Genomic DNA, 22999 nt, shown 5'->3' with positions numbered 1-22999 from the left:
CAGAGATGTTTGAAGACAATGAGATGACAAGCAATCTATTTCTTTAGGAAAAACAGCCACTCTCGTACTGTAGTTAGACCTTATTGCTTTAAAGTCTAAAATGTCTCCTTTTAGATGATCCATCAAATAGATTGTACACTTGTGAGACTACAAGAAGTTAAATTAGGACACAAGGAAATAATCAGACTTGGATCAAATCGTATTTGCAAATAATTCATGTTCTTTAACTTGCTTTGAGTCGAGTCAGAGCGAGACAATGAGCACCAAGAGATTTAGACATCTAGACATCTGGACATCTGTTATTTTAATTTCATGTTATTTGTATCAAAATACAGATAATTATCATATTTCTATGTGTGCCACATCTAATTTATTCATACAGGTGCAGCAGTTCATGAAAAACTTGCGAAAAATGTTCAAAACTTACAATTTTGAGATATCCCAGATCTGTACCAAAAATATGAACTTGCTCTTTGAGCAATGCACTAACTTTTGCCAAGTTTTATTCAAATCTGTTGAGTTTTGTGATATCTTGCTTACTAACGAATAAACAGACACAAGCAGGATCATGTTCATTGCCTCCAGGTTACAGGTAACGTCTTAAATTCTACTCCAAAGTTTTATGCAACAACGCAGTCCAACCTGAAATCTGTTACTTTGTCAGGTTCCATTCATGTCATGTGTTAAGTAGATATGACAGCCGGCAAAAGGATGAAATGAGGGTCAAATATAGCCTCAGGTGTCGGGCCTCAGATTTGACCAGTTGTACCAGTCAGGTTCAGCCAGGTCAGGTCAAAGGGTTTCCTGTGATTGATGATTACTTTGAGGAATATTCCACTCTTGTCCCAGAATTAAGTTGGACTTTCACCACAGAACTGCAGATAATCATAAAATGTATCATATTAATCATAAAATGGTGTTTATTCCAATTTTCTGATGTTATTCTTCTCACAAAATACTCTCTTCGAGGTGAGAGAAAACAAATGATGTGATCCTCTGTTTTTCTTGATAGGCTGCATTGAGGTTATTAGTGTGTGGAGTTAGTCTGATGAGAGAGTGCTATTTACTTTTCACTTCATCATGTATTATTATTACTATTACTAATTATAGGCTAATATTATTTTTGTATTATAATAAAAACTCTGAGATCTGGGCAGCAATTCAGAGGTCCCTGAAAAGATTAGTGCAGATTTGGCAGTGAAGAAACTACAAAAAGGTTGATATAAGGTTGATTCACTTATATTACACTAATAAAGGCCTTTCAGATGTTCCTGTTAGTATCTTGCTCAAGAAACTGTTGTCCACAATTCCCAAGATATACCAGAATCTTAATCTTTGTTTTAGCTCTTAGTTTAGCCTTTTGTGGCCAGCAGAATACCTGACAGTAAAATTAAACATTAATCAGGTCTCTCTAGTTCTCTAAGCAAGTTCAAAAAATACACACACAAAAATCATTTCAAATAAAACTTGACCCAAGTCCGGAAAAAGAACACCATTTTATATTTTGGGGTGGTTAATATCTGGGTAGGCGTCATGCAGTCAAACTTGCCAACTTCAAAAATGCCCTGTGATTCACACACATATATCAGCTTTGATACCAATTGTGCCTCTGTGTGTTTTCAGTTAACTGTACATCATTATAATAATACATTTACAATTTACAACTCTACACAATGTAAAAGTTGGTCGCAGTCACACTAAAGCCTGAACCTGGAGAATCCAGAGGGTAAAGCTACAGGGCGGATGGAGTGTCGTCTTGTTGCATAGCCCTACTTTAAGTCAACAGTCAGCAGCGACAACGCAACTCTTTATTGGTCACCTCGCCTCCGAACCTCCGAATCCCTCACGCAATACTGCACTCAGAGGAAAGAAGTGAAGAAGAAAGGGAACCCAAGACATTTGGGCAAATATGGCAGAGATGAGATTCATACTGTATGCTTGAGGAGGCGATTGTTTCGGAGTATGTGGATTTTTTTCTTTTAAAGTTGATTAGAAATAAAAAAAAAAAATGGCACTTTTCCCCATTCAGAGACCGTTTCCTACCAACTGTCTGGCAGTATATTTGTAAGAGAAAGGCAAATGCTTACCACACACCCTTAAGCAAAAGTACAGACACTATTTTTTTTTGAGAAGTTCAAGACCCTGGCATGCACTACATTGCTTACTTTGGATCTGTAAATTCTGACTTACCTACCACAAAATTCAGTACAAAAAAAAAAAGTCTCTCTTCTTTTTTTTTTTTGCATTCTGTTCATTATACCACAAACAAGAGCTTTGTTCTGTACACTTTTTTTCTCAGCTGTGTACATACTTACATCCTCTACTTGCATGTTCGAGTCCCTCCGACCCCAAAGCCAGGCTGCATCTTAATACATCTTGGAAAAAACGAGGCACTTGGTTATTCAGCCACATGACGTCAGAAAACAGTTGATCTAGTCCCTATGTGCGCTCAAAAAATTTACATCTGGTACAATTTACAAAAAAACGTGATCATTTACTCCCACTCTGACCCATCACATTGTTTTATTGTAGTAACAGTTTGTCACATTACTCACTGTGTTTGTCGGGTGTGGCGGCAGAAAAGTTTAAGACCTAAACTGTCTTCCTAATATCTGTTCTGCTCAGAATTTGGCAATTACCTCTAACAGGAAGAAAATCATTTGGTGGTAGAATCAGTATGGTCAAGTTGAAACTCTTGTCTCACTTGAATGGCAAAAATAAAAACAAATGATCATGAAAAATTAATTTTTTAAAAACCCAGTGTTGTGAGCAGCCGTTAATACCGTGGATTAGGCATTCATCGGATTGGGTCTGAAAACAGTTCGTCGTTTCACTCAAAGAACGACAAGATTTCGTCTTTTGTCTTCTGCTCCAACACTGATTTTACAGGCCAAGGCAAAATACTTAAGGGTCTTCAAATGTGCTATAATTTCAGTGCAAGTAAAGGGGGTAGAAAAAGTCCTTTGTGTCTTTTTTTTCCTTAAACAGTTTGTTGTATAAAAAAGGAGTAACACTACAAAGCTGGAATGATTTTCTGATCCCCTTTTACAGAACTTCCGACTGGCTTCTTCCTAAATATCTTGCCTTTCCACCGGCTCGCTGTACATCTCTGACAAGCTGCCCCGCCCTCAGCTAACACCAACCACTTTCCAGGCTTTCCTGCCATGTTAGCACCAGTCCTCTTCATCCCTCTCCCTGAGACTCCCTGTTCCTCTGCTCCCAGATGCAGAGTTAAGCCCAAGGGTGAAGTGGTACCCATTAGGCACCACCCCCGCCCGGCCTTGAGTGGTTGGCACTGTGACGGGCGCAGCGGCAGTTCCGTGCGTAGCCGAGGCCGTAGCTGAGGTTGTTCTGGCAGAGCGTGCCCCCCCTCCGTGGCTGCTCACAGCGTCCTGAAAGTCCTCCGCCTCTTCTAGGAGGGCCTGCTGAGAAGCGTCCTTCAGCTGCCGGTTTAAATTAGGGTCTGAACCGATGCGAGTGACCGGTATCGGGGACTCGTCGTAGCCCCCGACTAAGCGCTCGTGCTCTGAAAGGCCACGGCTGAAACGAGTCTGGTGCCCCGTCGTAGCGGTGCTGGCACCGGACGGGAGGGGCGAGGAGTTGGCGGTCTTGTAGGCCACAGCGGGACGAGGGGTGAGGGGTGTCTGAGGGAGCTGCCTGCGACCACGGCCGGGCGTGCTGGAACCAGACGGCAGCATCACGGGGACGGCTTTAATCACCCCGCTGCCATGCTGAGGAAACAAAATGTGATATGAGGTGATGTATCGGTAGAAAGAACAAGTAGGGACAAATGTGAAGAATCTAAAAGGATCTACAAGAGCAGTTGCTTTACCATCATTAACAAAACAAGATAAAATCACCAATCCCTGATCCTTTGTTTGCAGGGGTGTTAATGTAGATCTTCATGTGTAGTGATGTGTCTGAGGAGTGTGAACAACATTTTTTTGTGTCCCAAACCTCTTCTGAATCTCTTATCATAAATCTTAATCATAATCTTGTTTTTTTCTGACCTCCGGTGGTTAAACTTACCCAACTCACCTTGCTGCAGTGATGTAGATGTATACTCCGGGCAGTGTCAGTACATTCAGAGCCTGGTGTTGAATTTCAGCTTCACTTTCTGCTTGCTCTAGGTTGTTTTTGTTTTGTTTTCTGTCTTCAGTTTTGGTCTTTAATCACATATAACATATAACTCACCTGTTTGAGGAAAACAGTGTCGGGTCCCTCTCCTGGAGACGTGGATCGACTGGGACCGGCTGACTTGGCGTGGCACTGCTCCCTGCTGCCGTAACGCTCGCAGGAGTAGTAACGCTGCTTCTCTCCTGCTGAGGAGTGGTGCCTCCTCTCGTGAGGCCGGCTGCGGTCCCGCTCCCTCGCTCGCTCTCTGGACAAACCTTCAGCTGAAGGGTCGGTAAATGAGCCTGGGAGGACGGCAGCATCGAATGAAACAAGAAATGTTATCTTTTATCTGAGATGTCATCTATTAGAGGAAATGGAGGCACCACAAATTAGAGTATTAGCGTTGGTGTATAGTGTTAATTAGAACTAGACAGTTGAAAAGCTGCTCAGCCTCAGCTGGCTGATAAAATTTGTGTGATCCATTTTTTAGCTCCACGATCATTATATTTGTCTACTGTGTAATATTGTGCCATGAATTCATTACGCCGCTAATAAAAGGCAAATGTGTGTATGTGCTTCTTTCTAGAGAGTGCTTGTGAGGCATAAAGCAGAGGACTTTGGTGGAATCGCTTTCTTCGGTTGTCAGATTAAAACTGCGACAACAGAAACACAGAAGCCTATTCATCATTCTGATATGTCAGATCTGCCTCTAGAATGACCAGCTCCAAGAAACCAAACTCTTTCTTTCTCTCTATCTCTCTCTCTTGTCGTTCCTGTCAGTTTAATAGATGTAGAGAGGGCTGCTGGATGTTCTGCTATCTCTGCTAGAGGTACCCATAAATCCCTCTGCTGGACCTGTCCGCTGTGGCCTTTTATCTCTGCAATAAAGCCCAGCTGCTGCCCTCCAGTGTTAACACGAAAAACACCCTGCCACCAGCTCTCAGGCTGTAATCGCTCTAGCAGACGATCCCCAATGGCAAACAAAGACTGCGACCACCTTCCTTCTATATTCCACAAAATCATGTGAAAAAAGTGACATTGCTTTAATCTTTTTTTCTTTTCTTTTTTTACTTCATACACAAAATCAACCTGCAAAGACTTTGAAATTGGACCTGCAAAGACTTGTACTTTTCTTGTCAAACTTGTCGTTATCTTTGCTTCAAGAAACTATCTTGAAAATCATTCTCGGTGATGCATTTATGGACACTGACAGATTTAAGAGCAGGCTCAAGAATAGTTTTCATAAAATCTAAACCTAAGAAGAAAAAAAAACATTAAATTGCTTCAGATGATTAGTAGTGATGTAAAGCAACAAATATTAAAAAGTAATGTTACAGACCTTTAAAAAAAAGTGATCGTCCTTTCATATTTTCTTATTTTTAATGCACCTCAGCATAGAATGATCTAATTCTAGTATGAAAAAGTAGAGCAGACAGTGCATTTTACAGATGATCCTAAAGTTCTGCTCGAGTGGGAGACGTGACCTCACTCATGGCAAACAGTCGGTGACTGCTGCCGCACCCTGTTCCTGTGTCAGAAGTATTTTTAAAAAAAAGGGAATATAGATGAACTGTACAAAAGTCCTCCCTGGAGAATCAGATTTGTGTGTGAGTGTGTGTGTGAGTGTGTGTGTGTGTGCGTGTACATGACCAAGCTCTTCCAAAAGGCAAGAAAATGTAAATTCAACCTTTCTCAGTTTGTACTGTATAAATGTGACTGATGAAGTCACAGGAAACAAAGAGATCAACCCATAAAAGAAGGGAAAAAAATCCTCAGCAAAGTAGATTTTCCTCGGAGCTCACAGCGCTTTCTGCTTATCAGATGGAAAGCCTGACATGTCAAATCCCTGGTTAAAGAGCGGCAGAAAACCCCTTCACCTACATAACCCAATCATGGCACTTTAATCCTATAAAGAATTTCTGCAGCTATGCTCAGACATCCAAGTGATCTGCAAGGAAAAGCCTGGCCTGTTATCTCTGTCTCCCCATGAAAGAGATGCCAAGTTTCTATGTGGATGTTCTCTTCACTGTATTATGTGTAATAATATTGCACTGTGACATGAATTAATCTCTCAGCAACATAAAATATGCTCCTGTATTAAACTTGTTAAAATTCTTTGTTCATGAGTATTAAGCTCAATGTAATTTTCATTTAATTACTGTTTGAGATGAGTGCTACAAAATATAATGAAGCATGTGAAACAAAACTGTGGAACTTTTGCAGAACAGCGGCCACTGTGGCCACAGGTGGTAATAACATTGCAATGGGACATCAAATTTCACTTCATTTCCTAGGATACTCTTGAGTAAGTTGCTTATGAATTCAAATTTTACTAGAATGTTATTTCTTTTTTCATTAGCTTGCAATATTGTAAAAATGCTCCACTTGTACAATGTAGTGTGACATATATCCGCTTTTCCAATTACTCCCCTTTTCAAACTTAAGTATATACTGCTCATAATATTTACTGTTTGTTTTTGTATATAGTGTTTTGTAGCATTTTTGATCATTTTCATAATCACTTCAGTGTCTTTAAATAGCCAGTCAACTAGTCTAGCTTGCTACCAAAAAGAAAAAAAGAAAAAAAGACAACACACCACCAAGCATGTTTTTGATGCTTAGCCAATGCTAATTTAACTAAGCTAAGTTCTCTTTCTGTGAGCGTTCACTTCTTTCCAGCTGTTGCTGAGTTTAGGGGAAAAGTGGTAAGTTAGCATTGGAAGGGAGAGGTCCACCATCGGTTCATGAGTATAACATTACATGAAAGATTCAAACTGAAAGCCACCAAGTCTATTTTGTCTGTGGTAGCTAAAGTTAATGAAACAATGTTGGTGAATGTTTAAGCCATGGAGGACGGCAGCATCGAATGAAACAAGAAATGTTATCTTTTATCTGAGATGTCATCTATTAGAGGAAATGGAGGCACCACAAATTAGAGTATTAGTGTTGGTATATAGTGTTAATTAGAACTAGACAGTTGAAAAGTTGAAAAGCTGCTCAGCCTCACCTGGCTGATACAATTTGTGTGATCCATTTTCCACCCTACAACTGTAGGGTGGAGGTAAAGATACTGTTATGTAGAGTTAAGAGCAGGTTGACCGGACGTATAAAAGACATGCAGTTCATAAAATAGATATATGTCGCACTACATTGTGAAAGTTAGTGCTGATTAGGACTACACATGAACTATTAATGTTGGTGTTTGAGGAAACTCAGAGGATCAGTTGTCGCACTTCATCTTTAGGTGGACATAATTGGCTGTACCAAATTTCACCAGAATCCATCTGAAATTTGTTGAGACATTTCACTCCAAGCATATAATAAATGTCACCCTCAAGGACAAGGTGTCGCTAGAGGAAAAGTCAGAGGGATACATCATCTGGAGAATATGAACATCTGTACAATCATGTCTTCAATCATTTCATTCATTTCTTTGTCTCACCGACAGTGCTGGACGGCTGCACTGATGCAGCTCTGTCCAGGGACTTCTGCTTCTTGTCTTTGTCTTTGTCCCTGCGTCGATGGCATCGGTGGTGGTGGTGATGGTGGTGAGCCCTGTCCTGGCCCTGGACTTGCCCTGACCCGCTGGAGGACTGGGCCAGGTCTGGTCGTTCCAGGTTACATTCCCTCAGCCCGCCCTCCTGGTGGTACTGCGGCGTCAGAGAGGATGCCGAGCGTCTTATAGGACTGAGGTCGACAATCGGCTGAGGGGGGGAAAAGGAAAAGTAGACGGTGTGAGTAGGATGTAGAGAGAGGGGCGACAGTGGTGGTTTAACCCAAACCACTTGTACTGGATCACCAATATATCCACGACACATACATAACACAACCGGTGGACGGCAACCTTTCGTCTAAGACCGACGTTCAACCCGTTCTTCTCCAGGCACAGATATTAGAAAGGTTTGAGAAGAATAAATCTGTGACAGAACTTGAATACTTATAGTTACAGAACTTAAGCATTTGTAAGCTAGCAGGCGTCTCTGCTAGTGAACAAAGAAGAGATGGGGTGTGGACAATGACCTGTGTTGAATTTTTTGCTTTTTTAATGGACCACTTTCTAACCTTTGGAAGAAGTGTTATCATTTGTAAAAAGCTAATACTTGCGGATCATTATGTTCTGTTTAAAAGACTATTCCACTGAACACTTATGTTTTACATATCAAACAATAGACAGAAGGCTTTACAAATACCACATCACGGCCCTGAACGGCTATCAGAGGGAATCTTTACAGCTCAGTTACTCATTCATAAAATGAGAGGAATTTTGAAACATTTAAACTCACCAGATGGATGGAAGCTTTATAAATGTTGACTACTGCATCGATGAGAAGAACCGCTGCATTATACTGTAGCTTCTAGCTATTTTTTTCAGTGCTTTCAATATTCTCCCTGTAATAAACCTGATTGCCTATGCAATTAAAATGTTCATGTTCCCTTCGCTAGCCTGAAATGTATTAGCTCGTTCCTTTGCAGATGAAAAACAACTGTATTCATGTTGGACTCACAAACTGGCAATTAATTCTAACGGTGACCTGGTTTCACAAATGAACTCTTCTCATCATGAACCAGTTATGTACTGTTTGGTTATACTGCTTTTGTGCAGCTATGCTTGCTTTTGTTGCTCATGACCAATACAAAAAAAGACATTAACAGCTTTATGATCGTCAAAACATTACAGAGTAACTTAACACCTTCTTGCAGCCTTCTCTGGTAAATTTCAAGCCTATTTCACCTCTAACCACAAGCTGTAACCACATCCAAAAGTGAGGTCACAGAGTCCTGGAGTACACTTGTACATCGCTGAAGCAAGGTGAGAAGTTAAACCACTGGAGGTCAAAAACAAGATTTTCAGGGTTTTTTTAATTGCTCTACATACCTGGATTAACTGATTTATGACTATTTATGGGCAGCAGAAGTAAACTGTACACAGGAGACTAACATATTATTGAATTTTAAGTTGGCAAACTTGTTTACATACAATAGAGTGCAGTTATCTATTTACAATTCCCAAAGATGTCAATCAACATTGGCAGAAGCTTTGGAATTCACCCTGTTTTTAGATCTGTTTTTGTTTACTTCCAACTCCTGAAGGAAATATGTTGTTCTTAAGCTTCTTAATGCTCCACTATGTTAACCAGCTAATATCTAACTTTGTATGGATGTCTGCTGTTTGGTGCTGAGCCAGTAGTGTACAGTAGTAAACAGCTCACATATATTATTACACTCTACAGTGCTTAAGGCAACTGCAGAGTAAGGAATTTTAATTTATCTATTTTTTGTCACTCCAAGCGACTCACATCCAAGTATTGATTATAGTTGCTTTAATATACAGTGGTGTATTCCTTAATCTTTCACTCACAAATATACCTCCAATTTATACTTTTCCTAAAGCTTTGAGGTCATTGACACTCACCCCACCTGTTTCTTATCTTACTGACCGGTACAGCTACCAGGTAACACACTGATGTGATAGGGAGCAGGAACAGGAGCCAAACTACCACCCCACCTGCTGGTTACTGCCTAGATTATATCAGATTATTTTAGTGACTAGATATGGGAGATTCTAGTTAGTTTCCAAATTTAAAAAATGCATTTGGATGAATAAACTGTATAACTCATAGAAACCACAAGTGGTGGGAATTGAATTCCTACTATATGACGTACAAAATAACCGCTCTCTCACAGGCAGGTTTGGGGTGGCTGTGCTGTTCCTCTTGTTTCTACCCCACAGTGCAGCCTGTAGCTACAGTCACACATCAATATCACAACAGTGCAAAAATATTGATATTACCAAGTCATTTTATGTACTATGCAGTCTTAAAATCTTACGTTTTAGATAAATTAAATTAACGCCATTAATAAAAAGCAGAAAAATCTCTAGTAGTAGTCTGTAGGTGAGGAGTTATAAAATATTGAAAACATATATCAGACTTCTGTTTGCCTTTGTCTTTAATGAATGATGATTTTAAGACTGAATGTAACATCAAATGACAAGATGAGATAAGGTTGGACGGGTAATTAAAAGAAAATACAGTTATTTCAAAGCAGGAAAGCAGTAGCACTGCCCCTGCCTTGTTTCACAATCACACACTCACAAGAATACTACACACTACTACGTTACTACGTTACTACATAACGAAACACACACACACATATATTTTACCAAAGTGTAGCACTGTAGTTTTTAGGTAATGGCTGAAAAGCAGGGGGGAGTGCCCCAGATACACATACCAATACTTTTCGAAGGATATAATCTGAGTATGTTTGATGGATAATGTAAACTTGTGTGTTGCATGTATGTCTATATGCAATTTCATGGAATGAGCAGAGTATATTCTGTGTACTGTATATGTATGTGTGGACGGTGTGACCTCTGCATTGAGATGAGAGGAACACATGGAGGCAAACACAGACATGAGAGAGGAAGAAGGCAAAGAGGGAGAGGACGAGAGGAAGGGAGAGCAGAAGAAGAAAAAGAAGAAGAAGAGAAACAAAGAGGTGGCACAACAGGTGGTACATACTGCCAGGTGGGTCCCAGGGGCGTGGCGAGGGTGGCTCCGCTATCAGACAGCACACACAAGAGGGAGGTGGGCAAAACATTAGCAGTGGGCATCAAAATCAGGAGAAAGGGAAGACAGAAGAGGAGAGACTCGAGAAGTTAAAGGCTAAGGCTGGTGATATTCTTTTTTTCACTTATTGTCAACAAATATCATGAAAAGATCAAAATCAACAATGGATTAATTTACTAGTTAGTATTTTCTGTGCATCTTAAGACTGACATATTTTATATCTCTGTGGTATAGAGTTCAATTTTGGATGAACAATGAATAAAAACAAGTAAATGAGCCACACAGTTGTTCCTTCATCACCATAATGCTGTAAATACTCACTAGAGCACCAACTTTAGATTAATCCACAGCTGAATATAGTCAACAAAAATACTATTCACTCTTGTTTTTTAAAATTTTGCTAAAACTGAGTGTCCACCCGTCTGAGCAAACTACTGAGCCTTCTTAGAAACTGGGTAACACATTGTTGGTTTCGACATTTCCATTAGATTTGTTGACAAAAGGAAAAATATAGAAAACACCAGCCTTATCCTTTAAAAAAAGAAAGAAAGAGAGAGAGAGAGAGAGAGAGAGAGAGAGAGAGAGAGAGAGAGAGAGAGAGAGAGAGAGAGAGAGAGAGAGAGAGCGAGCAAGAGAGAGAGAAAGAGAGTGACCAAAAAAGCAACATAAACATAAGGAAAGCACATGTTAAGTGAATGGGGAAGAGAGTAGCGTGACAGAAAGAGGGAGACAGAAACACACAGAGACAGACAAACAAACAGCAACGCTAAACAGACAGGTGAAACAATCCAGGAAATAGAAAAACGATGGCCGGAAAAAGCATCTTGACATCGATATGCAGCAGACAAGAGCAGCTACTGTAACTCACAAAATGACAGTAAGAAAAGTCAACGATTTAGAATAAGGTGAAAATAAGAGAAAGTCATAAAAACAGGAGGATTACTGCCGTCATGCAAAACTCAGCTGGTTAGATTGTGTGAGTGTGAAAACTGTATGAAATGTAAAAGATGAATAATATTATTAGGAATTAACATTTTAAGAATAACAGCCTCACAATTTCCAAGAACTCATTAAAGTAGTTAACCTACTGAATTTACGTGTTCAGGTTAGTATGTTAAAGATCATCATTTACATAGACTATAATGAGTTTCTCATTCATTTGCTAATGCAAAAGGACTAGATGAAGATTATCATTTGAATCGTCTAACCAGGACAATTAAAAATCAGGAATAGTGGAATCAATACAAACACTGTGGATCTCTGCTGTAAAACAATATTCTGATATCACCTGGTAATTTGTCCTTTAAGGATTTATGCACTTGTTTATGAGGCATCATTGTTAAATTGAACACTCATAAAAAATATAGTTCAAGTCAACATCTATTTTTCTAAAATGTCTGAAGACTCAATATTTGACCTGTAAAGAAAGTAAAGGAATCGTTTTTTGTTTGTTTTTTTACATTTTGGATCAATATGACACTTACAGTATGTCTGTGTGTTAAGTATGGATTTATAACCAGAGGGCACTTAGCCTTCCTTAGCATAAAGTACAAAGAGAAATGTAAAATAATCAATGAATACTTTTCTATTTCTTGTAACTAGTGTGTTTCTCATGCTAGGCTAGGCTAGGTTAATCACCTTGCGCTCCTTACTAAACATTGAAACATGACTATGGGAATAATCTTTTATATATCTATCGTAAAGACAGCAAATTATCCTATTTCATAAAATGTTGATCTGTTCCTTTTCGATAAAATCATCTGAAAGTGGTAAAACAGAAGTGAGGCTGGGCTGGGACTTTTAAGCTCTTTCAGAGACATTCCTGCAAACTACACACCATGTATCTGTCATTTTATACAGAATTTTTGTATTCTATTGTATTTTTGTAATTAATTTCAGGTCCAGCACACTTGCTGCAGCTGAACTGGCCATACAGTTATTGAGCTAATGACAATAGTGAGAAACTGTAGCACCACCTGAGATCTCAGGTTTTGCATTGGGTGTATTTTTGATAATATGGTTGGTTATAATTAGTCAAGATCAGAGTGTGTGGCATTCAGGTATTCATCATTACATATATTTATGCCCCTATGTGACACCATAGAGTTATTTGTTTGTAGCAGTAATTTAACTTTCTATTTTAAATAATCAACAGATTCACCATACGTCATCCATTTTTCTGAAACTATCTCTATTCTGAGTCTCCTCCACAGTAACAAAACAAAAACAAAAAAAGTGAATTTGTCAGACTGGAGAGGTCAGGGTGAGCAGGATGAACTAATGTGGACTGACAGAGAGCGATTGTGTTAGCTTACCGCTTCTTTCACTAATCCAATACCACCCAGCAGCCTTTTTCAGCCTTTTTCAAAGTCTCCTATTCCAACCATTGGTTTAATTATTTCAGAAAATCTAATATATCCACAGTGTTGGTATTTTTCAAGCCTTATATTAATTATCGGAGGAATGAAAAAGAAGTAAATAAACTAAAGATAAATATTCTGTGAGCAGTAAAACTAGATGAATAGCATCATGAGCACTGCAGAGCTTACGTAGTACTCAGCATTCAGTCGGGGCAGAGACGCTGCTCTGCAGTGGCCTTCCAGGCTGGGATACTCCTCTGTGTCTGAGATATTCTCCACCTTCTTCATCTCAACCGATTCCTGAAAGAACAACAATTACTGTACGTGTGGAGGCAACACAGCTGACAGATACACTTCACAGTTAATTATAGTGTAAAATAACAGTTGAGTTGACAGAGTTTTCTGGGTGTTTTCGTACCTGAGGTCTGGTGGAATATGGCACATCCTCTGACTGGCCTCTCTGTAGTTTCCTCCGGCCTTTGGGCCTCAGTGCTGCCTGAGAAACATCTCCAGATTGGGAATGTTTTATGGCACTCCTCTGGTTAAGTCTGTATACGACACAGAAGAGTCGTGACTGTAACACTAGTGCTTATCAGTGTTGATCAGACAAATCGGGATAAATTGGGGAAATACATTTTGGTGTAACAAAAAACTGTGTATAGTTTCGTAACATTTTTATCTCAGTGGTTTTGCAAATTTTATTTTATTTTTTACATTTCAGGGAGATATTGCTATGCATTCATTTCTGAACAGTATGTAAATCAATTAGCATAATCTTGAAAGTTGCTTGAGTTGTGCAATCCATCACAATGAAAATCAAGTTCGTAGTTACATTACATCCAGCAAGTCTTTACTGTATATCTTATAACCATAATGTAGTTGTATACTGTGCACTGAAGTGTCACTTTAATCTTGTTCCTGCTTAGATACATGAACTCCTTAAATTGAAATTGTTATTGTAGCAGATGTTTTTATGGTGAGGCTCTCTTACCACTGCTATGCTGATGATAACCACATATTTTTTTGTAATTCCCCCTATTTGAAACTCAGGTAAAGGGAACCAATCGACCAGTGCAAATTCCTCCACATTAGAGCCTTTGTGTTTGCCATTAGACCTCTCTGTTCACCACACCAGCTCCTTGTTGCAGTCTGTATCTAGTTAAAGACTCTGGTGCTGGCCTACAGGCAGTGAAGCGAACTGCTCCTTCTTAAGTCCAAGCAGTGGTCAAACTCTACTCTTGTCATGCAAACATTGCACTCCTCTGCCTTTGGACGACTGGCCACCCTGTCACGCTAAGAACCCCTCCAACTCCTCATCTCTGTTGAGTCTGCTTTCTGTTCAGGCCCACAGTGGTAGAATAAACTCCTCACTGAAGTCAGGACAATAGAGTCATTTCATCCTCCGCAGCAGGCTGAAAACCTTTTGAGACTACAGCTGGAACACCCCACCAAACCCATGAACTAATACCTAATTACCTAAAAAATATATATATCTGCAAGCAATGTAGTTGTTTGCTTGGAGAGTGTACTGCATATTTATTTAGCCCTTGCTCTGCATGTATTTAAATCACATTGGACATAGGCATCTGCTACATAAATGTTAAATTGTGATGTTAAAAATGTTTCTAGAAAGTTTTCAAGAAAACTGTATATTTTTAAGACAAACTGGATTTAAGGAATTATTCCAAGAATGGAACTAAAGTTCATTTTGTGAAAATCACTATTCCAATTAAATAGTGAGGAAAACATTTTCTTTCAGTGGAAGGTAAAACTGTTATATCCATTTAACAACACTTCATGCTGTTCTGGACAGAAAAGACAGTCACTCACATTGCGTCCCTGTTAACCAGTGGAGCGGTGGTAGTGGGCACAGCCTCTGACTTGGCTTCTGGCTCAGGTTTGGGTGGCAGGGGCCATTTGGGACTGGGGAACGGCGGTTCCACTTCCTGTATGTTAGTGAGGGGCAGCACAGGACGGAACAAGGCCCCCAGTTTACTCTGCAGGACAGAGACACATAAATTGAACCATTAAACTGACATTGTGTCTTTATTATAGTGAAATAATCATGACCGGTCACATGGTGACTATTTCGTCAAAAATGATACGTAGTGTTATGTATGTGTATGGGACAATTCCCAATTATAACATCAAGCCAACAAGCCAGTCCAGATTGAATTTTGTGAGAATAAGTGTCAGAATTTTGAAACAGAAAGCAAGTTGCTGCTTTCCCACCATGAAAAATTCATGTATTAAAATGAGTTATATGCATATCCATATATAAAGCAATTAAAATGATCTCACTCGTTTGACAGCTTTATTATAAGTGTTTTAAGAACAAAAAAGAGTCTGTAGAGCCCTGGTGAGAGCTCTGCTGTATGAACATAATATGGTATTATATAATAATATGGTAATATGGTACAGACAAATTTTAAATACTGTGAAAAATGGACGACATGCATGTGCCTACATTGCTTATGTAATTGAAAGACCTTGTTCTGTTATGTTGCAGGACAACCAACATAAACAAATAAAGTTGCTATAATTCCTGTAATACATTAAAATTAGGTAGCATCAAGATTATTCACCAAAATAGGCAAAATAAATATGACAACAGGATTCATGAAATTTAAAAAAAATTCTAGCCACTACGGAGCAGGAACTGAGGTTAATGAGTCAGAAAACAAGATTATTTGTCTCTTAATTCAGTTAAATTCAGGAGGTTAATGTCGTCAGATAAGACTACAAAGAGCAATATGACAACACTAAAATAAGACACTTGATGTGCTAGTCCCTTTAAACATCATGCAGTTATGTCATGCTTGTTTAGTTGGCACTAGAAAACAATTTTATAGACAATACCATCCAAATGTAGGATTAACCCACTCCCCATATTGAGTAATAGAATTCATTTCCTGCCTAAACCACCACTGAGCTTTATCCAACATACTGTAGGTCCTGCTGAAGGGTTCTGCTGCTGGAGCCTCTTGGCACGATTCTGCTTATAGTAGTCAAAGATCATTAGAGCGGCGTAGACTTTCCCCACAGTCAGCTCATTGTCTAGAAGAGGAGAGAGCAGAGTGAGAGACAGTTCCTCTATACGGGCAGTAGATGGCGCCAGACGAGTAACAAAGTGCAACTCAGAGAATAAGACAAACAGAATATCCCTGGTCAGGTGGGTGTCAGCTGAGCAGTACTGTTAAATTTACTAGAAAACCAGTAAGTAAAGGACCACACCGTAAACATGTGCAGTTTATTAAGTAATGTATGTCTTCTGTTGAACCATCAAACTGTTTTAAACCGGTTTCAGCAATTTTTTGTAAATTCATATCTTAAATGAAAATGAAATAAAATATATTACTGCACTAGAATAAATCCTAAATTGAAAAAGTAAGGCTTTTGTGGACTTTTATGGACTATAACAAACAAAATACTCCAATTACACACACAATTCTCATATATGTAGTCCCAAAAGTGTTAAAAGTTTTTTTTTTTTTTAAACAACAAAAACTGCCATGGTAGTGAGATTATGTTAACAAGTTACCAAAACAAAAGACCCATCTACAAGTGTATCAGTACCTGAAAAAATACAACAATGACATTAGTGCTCTAGTAAAATGAAACCCAAATCTGTAAAACTCTTGAGATAATCTGCATTGGAAAGTTGGAAAGTCGTTTGACCACAAAAACTTGACTTTTAGGACTCAATAACAGACTAAATTGTCCAGCAAAAGTAGTTTATGTGGTGCAAAGCCATAAAAGAAGGATGAAGTAATTGGAAAGAGTTCAAGAGAAAAGCAAGCAACTGAGTTTCAGCTGAACCGTGGCTTACATTTATGTGGCGTCACCAGCAGGTCGACCGTCTTCTGCGACAGGCTGGGCCAAACTCGGTTTATCTCCCTCTTCAGGTCGACGTCACACAAATGCTGCGCCAGGACCCCTGTGGACGGGCCCACAAACATGTCAAATCAAATCTGCACTGCAGCGACTAGCGCCGTTCATATTAACGTCACAGCCGCCAGTCGTCGCCGTCAGCGAGGGGTTTTGGATTTTGTAGTTCGAGTCTCTCACCAGATGCCAGTTTGATCTCCAGGGCTGTGCGGATCAGGGCCATCAGCGTGGAGGTGAAATGCACTGTGTTGTCATCGGCGATGGGCATGTTCATCTTAACCAATCGCTGAGAGGAAGGAAAGCAGAAGAGGCGGGGCAGTGAACCAGCAACAATCGATCAAGAGCTCAGAGATGTAGTTATAAGCTAAATTAAAATGAAAGCTGTTTCAAAATTTGGCAACAATTAGTACTTTCTTTGTATAACTGAGTCTAGCATATATAGGAACTTTATCAGTGATTAAAACAGCTGGTGAAGAATATCCACAGTCATGTTTTATTATATATTTAATTATTATTTTTATTAACAAATAATCTTTCAGTTGTTTTTCTGAGTGGCCAATTAATGGTTAAGTCTACCAAAACCCAAAGATATTCAGTTTAGTATGACATAAAATAGAGAAAAGCAGTACATTTGAGAAGGTAGAATCAGAAACTGTTTTGCATTCTTGCTTGATAAAGGATGGATTAATCAGTTAGGAATATTATTGTTGATCTTCTGTCAATGTATGAATCGATTACTTCAGTCGTTGCAGATGAAGCCACACTCTCTCTGACTCTTATTTTAAGCTAATAGCACTAAATAGATGAAAGCAGGGAGCTCTGAGCTGTTTATGGATGCTGTTGTTGCTATGAGACTGTTGTAAATCCACTGGAAGTGTAGCACACTTCTGCGAAAAGCTAAAATATGATTAGTTTGTGATGCTTAGCACTGAGCTCTGTGAACATGCTAAGCTCTCACTGTTGCTGTAAACACACTGCAGTACATTCGTACATTCGTACATTATGAAAAATACTGACTTAAAGAAGCCAGAGGAGAAAAGATGGGTTGCTGGTGGACACGCATCTCTGGAAGAAGAAGACTAACCATCAAACTATTATTACACTTAAGACACTTGAATCAAGAGATTTAAACCTGATTTCAGGATATAATTTAGATTTTAACAAAGGATTCATCATTTCAGTCACTTATCAAGCAAAAAGATATCAAGATGTGTTGCTTTTCACTGTTTCTTATCACTATAACTGGAACATCTTTGGGTTTGTTGATTAGACTTAAACGTGTCAACTTGAGCTTTGGGAAATTGTGATCATGTGATCTCAGTTTTAACCATTTTCTGCTATTTTTTAGAATTAATTATCAATTGGTTAACAGAAGAAAAAAAATTCTAATAGATTGTTGAAGCTCAACAGTTCAAAGTTGTGAAAATAATAGGTAACAACTACTAGGCAGCAAAGAGGCTCAATTATTATGAGTTAATCATTATTTCTACATTAGGTTATGAAACGTATCTAAATCATCAAAAGGCATAAAAGAGCATTCATAATACATAGTAGAAAGTGACATAAATCCACTGCATGCAGGGCTTTTGGATCAATGCTGCATTTAATTAATACGTACACACATGCATGTTTGAATTAGTGCACCAAATTCACAGTGAGGTTGGGGGGGTGGTGGAGGCATATGTGGGATACAGACCCTTTTTTTTTTTACACAAAAAAGACAAGAGCTAATGGAAAGTGAAAGCGAAACTAGAAACATCAGAAACATTTGAGAAGAAAAGAAAACTGTGGCTGATGGTTTTCATTTTCTTAAAGCCAAGTGGAGGCAAAACAGAGATGTGGGGGAAAGAGAGCGAGTATATTCACTCTGGGAGCATAACAATACAGATGAAGAGATAGAGAGAAGAGAGACATGGAACAGATGAGGAGGAGGAGAAGGACGAGGAGGAGGGGGAGTAAGTGCCTTAGCTGGAAAGCATCTACGCATGTAAAGTCTTGCATCTTTTTTTCCCCAGAAACAGAGAGCAGAAGAATGGCAGCTGCTACAGCAACAAATACATAAAGAAACACACCTCCAAAAAGCACAAAATGCAGGGGGACACATGCTTGCAGACCTTAAGATGCACACACATTACACACAGTGAAGTTACAGAGAGGAAAAGACACTCTAAAAACTCCCTAGGGAGGGTGAAAGAAAGATCATTCAAAAGACAGAGTGAAGCTTAGCCTGAAGACAGAACATTAAACCAGAAACTAGAGGGTAACAGGGACAATTGTGACTATCAGGGGAAGATGTGTTCATTAAGAAGGGAGGTTAACAAGGAGCGTGATCAACGGCAAAGAAGACTAGAGGAAAAAAACAGAAAAATGGGGATGGGGGAGGAAAAAAATGCTAGCCTTGCTCTCAAGTGCACCACAGCTCTCTGTATCTTTCTTCACGTCTTTCCCTCTTGATTCACAAAAACAAGAGTTATATTTGGAGATGCGACCACATCAGACCCAGACATTTTTAACTGGGGCAAGGGCAGGGCTGATTTAAATATAATTCATTTAGACAGCTGTGCATACACTGGAACCACTCACATTAAGTCTTCATGTAAAAGGTAAGCAGCTGGCACGGGGACTACCTGAGGACTGCTGAGCTGAATACATGACTCCAACTTCACTAGTAGACAAGTCTCATATTAAATCGTGGGACATGTGTGCCCATGTTGCTTTGGTGAAAGTGTTCTAAATTATACTACAGTATCCTGCAGTGTTTAGAAATCACTCAATAAATCCTGGATATCAATCTAGATGTAATCCACCTGCTATGATCAGATTTTGGCCATTAGAGGGCAGTATAACATATCCAGTAGACAGAGCAACATCATCTTTCATTTGGAGTTGCATTTCCCTCCATCTGACATAACTGAGATCAATATTCTAGTCTATCTTTTTAGCTCATATTTTGGTCTCCACTAGCCCCACTTGTGACTTAAACATTTGCTACATTACTCCATGATTCAGCCACATAAACACTGAAACCTTTCAGAAAACAAGCCTAAGCCCCTTTCACACATACAGTCTACCCCTGAAATGTTCAGGGACATTACCTGCATGGGGTCATGTGTGACTTTCAGGGAAATCTGTACTGCCAATTTCCCACCTCAACACCTACTCATTTTTCAGGGACAATGCTAGTATGGTTGAACAGTTGTAAATGGAAGCGGAAACATTGCAGGGACAAGTACGTAAAGACGTCTGTCTGACAAAAGACGCTTTCACGTGGAGCAAGCGAACTAACCACAATACTTTACTGATGATGTATTTGTATCTGTGACTTGTTATTTTTTGCCTTGACAATGCCTTTGCAGGTGATTTGTCTCGCAAACTTGTTAAATATCAAATACATTATAAGAACATTGGTACCAAACAACATCTCCAACCTTGTTGCTGGAAACAGGAGATGTCTACACATACATCCTGCCTTGCCCCCGCCCCATCCTCTTCTTCTGTTAAGTATTATCGTAGTTGGTATCTGTAAGTGTTGCATGACTGCCCTCTGTTTGACTGTCCCTTGTTCCAACTATTCCGGCAATGTCATGGCATGTATGGAAATGTTACTGAATGCAGCTGCATGTGAGAATACAGAAAATCACTAGCGGTGTGTGAAAGTTTATCCCAATAATTTACCAGGATCTATGCCTGAAAGGGGCTTGACAGTCTACATCTGCACTAGGCAACATAATGTTAACTAACACGCTTACAATGTCAGTGTTAATGGTTATAAAACAAAGTATTGGACAAAAGGAAATCTAAACCTGAAGATGGAGGTATGGAGCTATAAAGGATGACCAAAGTTGTTCCGATTCATCTTGAGGGGAACATGAATGTGTCTATCAAATTTTTATGGCAATCCATCCGAAAGTTGTTAAGACATGTCAGTCTGAAAAGGAAATGTTTGAACTTCATGACAGTGCTAGATGAATAGTCAGCCTCACCAAAATTAGTACATTTATCCACTAGACACCAAGAATGTCTGTACTAAATTTCTTTTTTTACCAGTTATCCATTAGGTAAGGTTGCATATTCAGGGTATTTGCCTTGATCTCACAAATACATCTATGGTCTGCCTTGAATAATAAAATGTTTGCCTGGGGGTGAAAAACATCTACTGTAATTCCACCCTGCTCTTCTTTTTTTATGAATCAGTGTTACATGGCCCTACATTGAACACAATGTACAACAAACCTTCACAGAGCAGGACAAGGCCACAGAGCTTCACAGATCAACAGAAAGAACAATACAACAGCAGTCCAGAAGATACTGACTGTGACACAGTGACAGAAGCCAGAAGATGTGTGACAGGTGGAAGCAGGAAACCAGCAGTGACTGCAAGAGGGTGGAGAAGGAGGAGGAAGGAGTGATTCTACCTTATAGGCGACCCGAGGTGGACATTTCTTTCCCAAACCTAGTGGAGGGGACATGTCTCGAAGCATCTTGTACATATCGCGGTAAACCATACGGCCACTTCCCGGGGGGAAAGGTGGTAGGAGACCATGGAAGGAGGAATGAAGATTTCCCAGGTGAGATGGAGTAGGGGTTAAAAGGAGTAAGGGGAGTTACATTGTAACAGAAAGTGGCAAAACACAAAAGAGAGAATGGGAGGGGAGAGAGAGGAAAACACAGAAATCCTTGTTAATAAGATTTCCAGGATATCATGATCTGGAATCCTCGTTGGATTTGAGGATTCAGGAATGGATCCCAGATGAGGAAGAAGGGGGAAGATATTCCGGAGGATCCCCTGGAGGATCGCCTGCATAGAGATGCTGGATGGAGGGATCCTGGTAGAGGGTATGCGTTTGGAAATTAGAGGGCATTTTTGTGTTAAAGGAATAACCACCGAAAACCTTTTGAGAATCACACACTCAACATCTGTGTGAAAAGTGGCTCTGAAAAGTTTGTGGTTTGGATTCACAGTAGTGAACCTAGTTTTAGAGCATAAAAAGTATCAAAACATCCAAACTTCTCTAACTATTCCTATTCCTTCTAAAAAGTGCCACTTTTTCAATAGACTGCTAAATACACACATGTTTTAGCACAACTAGGAGGCAACAGTGTGAAAAATTACTAGAACAATTGTTCAAACTCTAGCTATACTAAACACATCAAGATAAGTCCTCAAGTGAAATTAAATAAAATTGACATTATTAAAGAAACACAGACAATTTGGTGGGCATGTCAAGTCCCAAAGAGTCAGTGAAAACTGCTGGAATTTTTGTGTAGTGGTACTGCAGGTCATGTGATATGCTTATGATATGTGATATGCTTATACCCAAAATTACTGTAAAACCATGAATATGTTTTACAAATAATGAATATGGGTAACAAACATTACAAAGGACTGAGTGAATAATGATAATTTGAGTCATTACGTCCAATAAACAAGATTTGTATCAGTAAATATCAGCAAGAGGAAATTAATGCTCCTGTGCTTTGGACCAAAAAACAAAAAGTTCACACACATTGTTCAACAAAGGAGAAGTGAAATATGCTGAAAAGGTGGTTGGATATACATTATTTTGTGTTAATTCTGATGTTTTTTGTTTGTTTTTGTTATTTTCACATGCCTCTGGGTCATTAGAAACCTTTATAATGCAACCTGACTACAGTTATTGCCCTTCACAAAAGAGCAGCTACAAACTATTCAGGGAAACCCTTCAAGGTGTTGATATCTAACACTCAAAAGACGGATTTTTGGTGGAGTATTCTTTTAAGATGCCCTCTGTTTTTTGCATGCTAAGAAACATCAGCAGTAACCAAAGTGGAAACAAAGCACACAATGCTCTCTTTTCACTACCCACTCTTCTTTCACTCCTGTGTTTAGAAGCGGGGGAAACAAACTTAGACATCGCATCTGATGCCTTTTGTTTGAGCCTGACTTGCGGCATTGTTTCCTACACTCGCTATGGTTACCTGCCAGCTGGTTAGTGGAGGATTGATGCATGTTTATATGCATGTGTGGTCAGGTCATTCTCCGGCAGCGCAGGGAATGACATACAGATATTCACAGTCCTAAACCAT

At 39.3% G+C, this 22999-nt stretch overlaps 1 protein-coding gene across 1 annotated transcript in view; it reads right to left on the bottom strand.

Annotated features, from left to right (window-relative positions):
• Positions 1 to 3062: 3062 nt before the first annotated feature.
• The window catches only part of cacna1bb (calcium channel, voltage-dependent, N type, alpha 1B subunit, b), a 177110-nt gene continuing 157173 nt past the window's right edge, over positions 3063 to 22999 (bottom strand). Inside the window, 10 exon segments of the mRNA XM_062434601.1 lie at positions 3063 to 3709; positions 4191 to 4418; positions 7559 to 7820; positions 10638 to 10676; positions 13235 to 13345; positions 13464 to 13593; positions 14840 to 15042; positions 15993 to 16102; positions 16875 to 16982; positions 17114 to 17219. Of these exon segments, the coding sequence (XP_062290585.1) occupies positions 3168 to 3709; positions 4191 to 4418; positions 7559 to 7820; positions 10638 to 10676; positions 13235 to 13345; positions 13464 to 13593; positions 14840 to 15042; positions 15993 to 16102; positions 16875 to 16982; positions 17114 to 17219 (1839 nt within the window). The 3' untranslated portion in view covers positions 3063 to 3167.

Source organism: Scomber scombrus, chromosome 15, assembly GCF_963691925.1.
Source record: "Scomber scombrus chromosome 15, fScoSco1.1, whole genome shotgun sequence".
Classification (NCBI taxonomy): domain Eukaryota; kingdom Metazoa; phylum Chordata; class Actinopteri; order Scombriformes; family Scombridae; genus Scomber; species Scomber scombrus.
This window is presented reverse-complemented; position numbering and strand designations above follow the sequence as displayed.